We start from the raw sequence: 10,379 nt of genomic DNA, 5'->3' as shown, positions 1-10,379 counted from the left end.
TGGGTTTGTACCCCAAAGAGATCATAGATAAACAGACTTGTACGAAAATATTTATAGCTGCACTTTTTGTGGTGGCAACAAACTGGAAAAGGAGGGTATGTCCTTCAATTGGGGAATGGCTGAACAAACTGTGGTATATGCGGGTGATGGAATACTATTGTGCTAAAAGGAATAATAAACTGGAGAAGTTCCAGGCGAACTGGAGAGACCTCCGGGAACTGATGCAGAGTGAAAGGAGCAGAGCCAGAAGAACATTGTACACAGAGACTGATATACTGTGGTAAAATCGAATGTAATGGGCTTCTGTACCAGCAACAATGCAATGACCCAGGACAGCTCTGAGGGATTTATGGTAAAGATGCTACCCACATTCAGAGGAAGGACTGCAGGAGAGGAAACATATAAGAAAAGCAACTGCTTGAACGTATGGGTCGGGGTGGACATGATTGGGGATGTGGACTCGAAATTACCACACCAATGCAACCACCAACAATTTGGAAATAGGTCTTGATCAAGGACACATGACAAAACCAGTGGAAATGTGCATCGGCCATGGGTGGGGGGAGTGCGGGGGGTGAAGGGGAAAGGAGGAGCATGAATCATGTAACCATGTTAAAAATGATTATTAATAAATGTTAAAAAAAACTGGATCTAAGTAATTGGAAAAACATTAATTGCTCATGGGTAGGATGAGCTAACATAATAAAAATGACCATCATACCCAAATTAATTTACTTATTTAGTGCCATACCTACCAAACTACCAAAAAACTTTTTTATAGAATTAGAAAAAATTATAATAAAGTTCATCTGGAAGAACAAAAGATCAAAAACATCAAGGGAAATAATGGGAAAAAATGTGAAGGATGGAGGCCTAGTAGTGCCAGATATTAAACTATACTATAAAGCAGCAGTCATCAAAACAATATGGTACTGGCTAAGAGACAAATGGGAGGATCAGTGGAAGAGACTTGTGGTAAGTGATGTTAGCAAGACAGTGTATGATAAAACCAAAGAACTCAGCTTTTGGGACAAGAACTCATTATTTGACAAAAACTGCTGGGAAAATTGGAAAACAGTATGGGAAAAATCAGGTTTAGATCAACATCTCACACCCTACACCAAGATAAATTCAGAATGGGTGAACGACTTGAATATAAAGAGTAAATCATAAATAAATTAGGTAAACATAGATTAGTATTCCTGTCAGATCTATGGGAAAGTAAGAAATTTAAGACCAAGCAAGAGACAGAGAACATTACAAAATGTAAAATGAATTATTTTGACTATATCAAATTAAAAAGGGTTTGTACAAACAAAACCAATGTAACCAAAATTAGAAGGAAAGCTAATGGGGCAATGGCTTTAAAAAATCACTATATTGCAAATATGAATAACTTAGAAATAGGTTTTGAACAATGATACACGTATAACCCAGTGGAATTGCCTGTCAGCTCTGGGAGGGGGAAGGAAGAGGAGTGGTAAAGAACATGAATCATGTAACCATGGAAAAATATCCTAAATAAATAAATTAATTTAAAAAATAATATTTGAAGATGACCTCAAAGTGAATATTTCTGTAACTTCAACTATGCTCTAACTAGGTCAGAGTGAACAGAATATTATCCCAGGGTGCTGAAATTAAGGGGCTGGCTAGGTGGCATAGCCAATAGTGTGCCAGGCCTAAAGTCAGGAAGACTCATCTTCCTGAGTTCAAATGTGGCCTCAGACATTTGCTAGCTGTGTGACACTTGGCAAATCACTTAACCCTGTTTGCCTCAGTTTCCTCATTTGTAAAATTAGCTGGAGGAAATGATAAACCATTTTAGTATCTTTGTCAAGAAAACCCCTAATGGAGTCACAAAGAGTTGGATACAACTGAAATGATTTAGCCACAAAGCTGAAATTTACTTGTCCTTCCTTCAACAGGTAGAAATAACTAAGTTTAGTCACTATTTATCAAGAATATGTAGTTAAACTAGGAAGCTACACTTTCCCCCTTGTCTTTCCCTTCCTTATTTTCCTGTTCCCTCCTGTGATGGCAGACTTCTTAGTTGGGACAGAGGTAGATTCCTAGGTTTCTGCCTTCCTTTCCCCTGGAGTGGTGTCCTGAGGTACAAGGCTTCTCATTCACTTGCTGCCCAAATGAATTTGTCTTAGAAAAAAAAAAAGATTTTATAATCCCTTTTATGCAGCTTAATTTGGCTTAGACATCAGTGTGATCTTTCACTATTAACCAGGGCTCATCCATTCTGAGCTCCCAATCTATCTCATTATCCTTTCATTTCTGTCCTTTTTCATCTCTTCCCTCTCCCCAAGGAAGAGAAGCGTATAGGTGCTTCTTTTTTCTCCTGTTATTACATAATTATTTACATTCTGCAGAATACAACTTTCCTAGTTGCATGGAAGAAATAGGAAGTGCCATTTCTAGTGGAAGCTTTGGAATTGAAATGCTATTTCCCCCAATTTATCAATTTAAAAAATTTGAAGTTTTAGACATTAGATTTTTCTCAAAGTAGAGCCTTCCTATATATGCATCTTAAAATTACCCAAAATATAAACACACTCACTGACTATTGCCTATATTATCTTTGTTAAAAATATAAGGAGGTCTTTGAGGTCAGGGGACATATTTCCCATTTGTCCCATGGGAACTAGAAGAGTTGAATTCTGCAGAATGTAAATAATTATGTAATAACAGGACTAAAGAGACAGCTTGATGCTTCTCTTCCTTGAGAAGAGTGAGGAGACAAAAAAGGACAGAAATGAAAGGACAATGAGATGGATTGGGAGCTCAGGATGGATGGGTGCTGGGCCCTAGTTAACTGTGAAAGATCATTCTAGCCTCAAGCATATGGCAGGGAGAGGTGAGGAAGGTTCCATTTTCTGTGCCCTTGAAGAACCACACCGTTCCATGGAGCAATCCTCCTGGCCCAATGACATGGTCAAAGATATGCTGGCCAACATGAACATCCAAGGCTGCAAGAGGGTCATCTAACAGGTAGATGGCTGCTTTCTTGTACACAGCACGAGCCAGACTCAGTCTCTGCTTCTGGCCTCCAGAAAGGTTGATACCCTGGAGAAGAAGAACCAAGAGACAAGGTTAATCCTGAATATCTCCACATCTTCCTGCTGAGACAAGCTCTTTCTGGTCTGGCTCCTGTCTTTATGCTAAAAAGAAGACTTGCCATTAAGTCCCCAAAATTCTTGTGAAAGAGTGAGCTTTGGAATACAGAACTTCCCTGAGCCTTCCCTAAAAGGTAAACCAAAGAAGATAATCCAAACCCTGAAATAGCAATTTAGAGTAAGGAAATGAATATGGTGGTTTCATTCAAATAGGCAATTTGGGGCTTATCTGAAATCTCTGAGGACTAAAGGTAACAATTTATAGAATCATAACCTTTTTTCACATGAAACTGGATCTCTATTATATACATTTAGGTGGTATAGAAGATAAAGTTCTGGATTTATAAGCAGGAATACTTGAGTTTATATCTAGCCTCAGACACTAGTAGTATGACCTTGGAGACCTCTAAACAATTGCTCTCAAATTTCTCATCTATAAAATGGGGATGATAATAATACCACCTATCTCTCAGGGTTGTTTTGAAGTATGAGACAATATTTGTAAAGTGCACTGCAAACCTTAAAGCATTGTTTACATATTAGCTATTATATACACCTTGCTTTTCTTTTAAAAAATAAACTCAACACTACTTGTCTATGAGAAACACACACTTTAAGAGCTAGAAGAATCTTAGAGATTATCCAGTTCATTTCGTTTTACACATGAAACAACTGAAGTCTGGAGAATAACCTAATTTGAGAGTAGTTGCTGCTGTTTTTCTTGTTCAGTAGTATTCAGTCATGTCTTTGTGACCCCATTTGAGGTTTTCTTGGCAAAGATACTGGAGTGGTTTACCGTTTTCTTCTCCAAATTATTTTTAAGGGTGAAGAAACTGAGGCAGTTAAATGACTCGTCCAGGTCACAAAATTATTAAATGTCTGGGTCACATTTGAACTCAGCTCTTCTTGATTTCAGGCCCAGTACTCATACCTACTGCACCACTTGTGGGTAGATCTGGGAGCTAACCCAGCCCAAGTTACCTGCAACTCAGGTTGGGATTAATAGTCTCTACCAAAATCTCTCACAAGTAGATGACAGTCTTCCTTCTGGATATCAGGGAATCAGGGTACAAACTCCACTTCCTCTGAGGTCCCAGGATCAGTTACAGCTTGTCCCAACCACCATGGAGTCCGTCTCAGAGAGAGAGGCCACACTTCCTGCTTCCTCATTCCATTTAGAATTCTCCAGCCCTGCTTGCTGGGTCTCCTAAATAATAATTTAGTAAACTTCCTCACAACAAAGGTCAGACAGCTAGTTAATGGCACCACCTTCTACAGGAAGCCTTTCCCAATACTAGAGCCTTCCTTGTATTGATTATTTTCTATTTACCCTGTACTTAACATGTTTTTATATATTTGTTGGCATGTGTTCTCCTCCATTAAATTGTGAGCTCCTCAATGGCAGAGGCTATCTTTTGCTTTTCTTGGTATCTCTAGTTCTTAGCACATTGACTGGTCCATAGTGGACATTTAAGAAATGCTTTTTGACAGACTGGTCATGTTGGACTAGACACTATTCTAGATTCCCGGTTCTTGGAAGGACTCTCTTTTCTACTTTTACAACATACATCTTTTTTCATTTTTCTCCCGAATTCCTTACCCACCATTTCTTCTTATTCTTATTTTCTTCTTTATTCTTATCATCCATACAAATGTCTTAGCTTAACTGAATGATACCCTCAGATATCACTTAGATCATATAGAGGCATCCAGGTGGTACAATGGACAGAACATGAACTTGAAATCACAAAGATCTGCATTGAAATCTAGCTTCACACACTAGCTGTGTGACCTTGGACACTTATTTAACTTTGATCTGTGTCCTCTGTAAAATAGAGATAATAATAGCACCTCCTCTGCCAAAGAAAATATTAGAGGGGGACCTTAATGGGGTTGCCTTAGCAATTTGGAAAGGTACTGAGATGCTGACCAACCTGTTCACCTATCTCTGTGTGGATTCCAGCAGGAAAACTTGCAAGGTCTGGATGCAATGCACAAGCTTCCAGAACTCTGTCTAACCATGGCATATTCAGCTCCTGTCCAAAGCACACGTTCTCTTCCACTGAAGCATTCTGGATCCAGGCTTCTTGGGGTACATAAGCCACTGAGCCCTAAGTGGGGAAACCTCAATAGTGTATTTCCCAAGGAGAGCAAAGATGGAAAGAAAGTTTCCATATACAACAAAGTGTTCATAGCGGCCCTTTGTATGGCAGCAAAGAACTGGAAACAAGTAGGTGCCCATTGAATGGGGAATGGCTAGACAAATTGTGGCACGTGAATTCAATGGAATATTACTGTGCTGCAAAAAAAATGACAAATATAAAGAATTCAGAGAAGTATGTGAAGATGTATTAATTGACGTGGAACAAAGCAAGCAGAACCAGGAAAAGAATATACATAGTGAGTACAACAATGCAAATGAAAAGAATCACAACAGTAGCACCATCAAAGCTGAATGCTACAAAATTATAATGACCCCAAAGAATAGGTATTAGAAGGCACTCTCCTTGTTTCCTTGCAGAGTTGGGAGAGGATGAGTATAAATGAGATTATATTAGTCCCAGTAATCCCTCTAGACTGGTATGTCTAGTCTTGAGTGCCATGCCCTTTTTTATTGATATCTTTTGTTTTTACATCATGTTTATTTGATAATATATGTCCTGCCTCTCTTCCTCACAGATCAATAGGAAGGAAGGAAAGGAGGGGAAGGAAGGGAGGGAGGGAGGAAGGAAAAATGTGGAATAAGAAGAAGGGAAGAGAGGGAATGAGAAAGGAAGGAGGGAGGGGAAGGAGGAAGGAAGAAAAGGGAAGGGAGGAAAGAAGAGAGAAGAAAAGAAAGAAGGAAGAAGGAAGGAAAGGAGGAAGGAAAAAGAAGAAGGAAGGGAAGAAGAAAGGAAAGAAAGAGGGGAGGGAGGAAAAGAGGGAGAGAAGAAGAAAGGAAGTTGAAGGAAGGAAGGAAAGAAGGGAGGGAGGGATGAAGTCTAACAAAACTAGCACATCCATTAAGTTTGAGTGTATATGCAACATTTCTCATTTGGCATTATGATTTAAGAAGACACCACTAAATTAGAGTATGCCCAAAGCAAGGTGACAAGATTGATCAAAGAGCTTAAAAATCATATTGGATGAGGTTTTGCTCAAGGAGTAAATATTTTTAGCCTAGAAAGAAACCTTAAGTGGTGCTAAATAAATGAAAGTCTCATCTAATAATGTTATTGGGCATGACCATCTCTGTTTTCATCGATGCAGAAAGTAAGGTCTGGAGATGTTAAGTAACTTGCCCCAAATCACAGAGCTAATTCAGTGAATCTAAGATTAAAATCTAGGTCTTCTGATTTCCAGGGGTTTCTTCTGGGAATTCTTGATTGCAAATGGGAAGATTAGAAGAATGTCTTTGGTTGGGGGCTGAGTTCCCGTAGCTTCTTTTCCCAGGAGATAGATAGGGTGTCTTTGACCTTACCTTAATGTTTACATTTCCCTCCAACTTGGTCAACTCTCCCAGGATTGCTGATAGCAATGAGGACTTCCCTGAACCCACTGGACCAGTTACAGCAAAGAAGGAACCCCGTGGCACCACCAAATTTATTCTAATAAAACATAGGGGAAGACCAAAAACAACAACAACAACAACAACAACAACAACAACGTGGGAATGGGGAGTATATTCAGTCTACAAAAACAAAATGAAAACACTAATGATCCAAATACTGGTCCACATGGATCATTTTTCCTACACATTGTAGTTTGTGGCCCATCTATGGATTTCCAAAGAATGAATACCCATGAGTGGTAATTGGGCAACTCTTCTTCTCAACCCATGTCCAACCATCTGTTCATGTACCTACCACCTCCAGTCACATTAATAAGTTTAACAAGAAAATATTAGATGTCTACCATGTACAAGAGCACTATGGGAGGGACTGGGAACAACACAAAAACAAAAATGAAAAACAGCATCTATGTTATAAACACCCACATATTTCTCAGCCTTTTCTTTTCTCTCCATCATGATCACCTTCCAACCACCCTGGGAAGTGTCTGGCAGTGGAATGAGAGAAAACAGGCTAATGGGACACACATATGCTGGATGGATTTCAGTTTCCCAAAACAGTTGTGATAATAAATGATCTCTATGAATGAGACCCAAATCTCCTCCCTTTTCCCTAATTGATGAGTCTGGGCATTTGTATTATCTATCATAAATTGTCACAAAACAACCATCCCTATGAACGTGGGTGTAGGGCAACGGAGTGCTTGGGGACCCCGGACTCAGCAAGTGAAGGAAGGAGTGGCCAACATGTGAGTAGACATGAGCTACTACCTACAATTCTTATCTTTTCCAGACTGTCCAAATGTCATATACTAGTTGCCCCAAAAAGGATTCTGGGGAACATTAGCAAGTCATAAGACTTTTTTAGGGTACCCCTGGTGGGGGAATCTGGCAGCTATAACTAATCTGACAGAGCCATAACTAAGGCATGGTACCTATGGCTTGGTCCTCATCATACAGTAATTTAGAAAGCACAAAAATTTAATACATGTTACTCATTTAGAAGGTAAAAAGGCAGAAAGAAAGCTACCTGAGGCTTCTATTTTTAAAAACCCTTATCTTCTGTTTTAGAATCTCTACTAAGTATAGATTCTAAGACAGAAGAGTGGTGAAGGCTAGGCAAATGGAGTAAAGTGACTTGCCCAGGGTCACATAGCTAGGGATGGCTTCTATTGTTATCACCCACCTGTAAGCTACTATAGTAATGAATTCCCCTTTTCATTTGACTGAATTTGTCTAAAATAATGAATAAGTAGTGAATACATAATAAAATATTATTCTCATATTATGAATTACAGGATCTATTAGGAAACAAATTTTGTGCTACTTTCCCTGGGTGCCAAAATTTCTTGTCAACATTTGCCACCCATCCTGGTTTCATCTCTTTTGGTCTGGTTTTTTTTTCCCCTTATGAAGGGAAGTTCTGCAAATGTGACAATGGAGGATCAAGCTGCTGTAAACAATTGCCTGCCCTCCATAATTCCTCGAGATTCACTACACTAGAGTAAGAGAAATGGCTAGAAAGTACAGATTCTCCTTATCAGAAAAGGAAACAACCCCCCCCCAAATGTCCAGAGACTAAAAAGAAGAAAAAGTTATTCACAGGTATAGTGAAAGTTTGCATTTGAAATAATTAGTCTCTGTTCCAGGTCTGTTTTTAAGGGGGGGGGGAATGTAAAAACAAACAAACAAACAAACAAAAAAACCCAACAATTTTATACCTTTGAAGGCAGGGAGAATTTTCCTGGGACCATGCAAAGGTGCCATCTTGTACAGAGATGCATTCCTCCCCTATGATACAAAGCCATATTTCAGCTTTGAGGATCATTTTTGCATATTCTCCTGGTTCTTATATTCCTCTTCCTTCTCTCCATTCTAGGTCACTCACAACAGTCACTTGTCCCTGGGCCTCAGTTTCCTTATCTGCAATGTGTTAGACTCAATGGCCTTCAAGGTCCCATTCATCTATCTTTCTTTCTTTCTTTCTATTAGTATTACTATTCTCCTCCAAAGGGCCAGGAAGATGAGAGGAAGTTTGGATTCTTTTATTTGTCTTAAATGATGAATAATAATAAGCAATGAATACATAAATATATATAATACATATGAAAACATAAATACATAGTACCATCCTTATTATAGACTCTAGTGAAAAGATTGATAAGAAAATGGTATTTGGAGTATAGGGAAGAGTGACTGAAATAAATGGTTTAACCAACAGAAGGCTTTAGCAGGTAAGGTTTATATGTTTATGTTTGGCTTCTCACTCATGACTTTAAATTTCTAAAAGACAGAGACACTGATCGCCCTCCTGCTTCCTCCTACACACTGTTGCCAATGTCTACTTCTTAGACTTGGTGATTAAATTTTGGGGCGTTATCAGTAGATTTAAGTTCTCTGTACCAACAAATGGGACAGCTAGGTGGCTTGGTGGATAAAGCACTAGGCTTGTAATCAGGAAGTTCATCTTCATGAGTTCACATTTAGCCTCAGATACTTACTAGCTGTATGACCCTGTACAAGTCACTTAACCTTGTCTGCCTCAGTTCCTCATTTATAAAATGAGCTGGAGAAGTAAATGGCAAATCACTCAAGTATCTTTGCCAAGAAAGGGGTCACGAAGAGTCAGACATGACTGAACAACAAGATACCAACACATAGGATATTCAGAAGAATTGAAGAAGAGAATTTGATCTTTAAAATGGAGAAAATAATCCCAGGGAAGCATTTTGTATCTTTTCCCTAGGATCTATTAATAATATAGGCTACTGAGGACCCAGAGACATAATGGTCACTCAGATATTTGAGGAAGGTTATTGCACAAGGACAAAATGGATAAAGGAGAAATGGAGTACCATATAGCCAAGGCAGAGTCACATGAAGCAAGGAAGTCATTCTTTCTCTGATGACTCAGCATCAGTATCATAGGATCATAGACTTAGAGTTAAAAAGAACTACTTTTTTTGGGTCTTCCTGAAGCCTTGACTGAACTCAGAGTTCTCTTTCCTGCCCTTTGGTCTTGCCCCATGGCAAATGTCGCTAACCCTCAAGAAATCTGTTCGTGAAATCTTCCCAGGTTAAAATAAATCTGTAAGTTTAATTATCATTGTTCAATTATCATTGAACTTTTCATTCATCTTTAATCATAACACCATTTCTTTGTGTATTTGTCTGGGGGGGGGAGCAGTCGAAGGAATGGTGGAAAATGGCAAACAAAAAGATCTACTTGAGATTCCAGGGAAATAAAACAAACTCATTTATTTGGCATTCAGCAGTATCTGGGAAGAAGGACTTCCACACAGTTGAATTTTCTAGGCATTCAAAACTAACCTCTGAGCCCCAATACCTGAAACATTTAAATTATTTTGGATGGAAATAATTTAAAATTTTGTTTGTTTCCCTTCATCTTTAACCTTTTCTTGATGACTCAGTTCTTATTATGAATAACTACTTCATGGTAACCTCAAGGCTTACTGAGGAGTGTGGACCCATTCCCTACGTGGCCTCAGACTTCAGTGCTTTTGGAGTTTTTGTACCTGTTTTTTATACTTTGTCTGAATCCTCTCTTGCTGTCATATATCATTTTTGGCTGCTGTCAGTAAGGACCTACTAACCCCCACCAACTCCAAGATCACACAGCCAATATACATCAAAGGTGAGAATTAAATGCAAGTCTTTATGTCTCCAAGGATAATACTATTTAT

At 38.8% G+C, this 10,379-nt stretch overlaps 1 protein-coding gene across 1 annotated transcript in view; it reads right to left on the bottom strand.

Moving 5' to 3' along the window:
* Window positions 1–10,379, bottom strand: part of ABCC6 (ATP binding cassette subfamily C member 6) — a 67,388-nt gene that overhangs the window by 18,539 nt on the left and 38,470 nt on the right. The window contains exons 15-19 of the mRNA XM_044679104.1: window positions 9,208–9,224; window positions 8,397–8,461; window positions 6,586–6,712; window positions 5,060–5,236; window positions 2,908–3,075 (exon numbers count right to left, since the gene is read on the bottom strand). Of these exons, the coding sequence (XP_044535039.1) occupies window positions 2,908–3,075; window positions 5,060–5,236; window positions 6,586–6,712; window positions 8,397–8,461; window positions 9,208–9,224 (554 nt within the window). The remainder of the gene's footprint in view (window positions 1–2,907; window positions 3,076–5,059; window positions 5,237–6,585; window positions 6,713–8,396; window positions 8,462–9,207; window positions 9,225–10,379) is intronic.

Source organism: Gracilinanus agilis, chromosome 1, assembly GCF_016433145.1.
Source record: "Gracilinanus agilis isolate LMUSP501 chromosome 1, AgileGrace, whole genome shotgun sequence".
Taxonomy (NCBI): domain Eukaryota; kingdom Metazoa; phylum Chordata; class Mammalia; order Didelphimorphia; family Didelphidae; genus Gracilinanus; species Gracilinanus agilis.
This window is presented reverse-complemented; position numbering and strand designations above follow the sequence as displayed.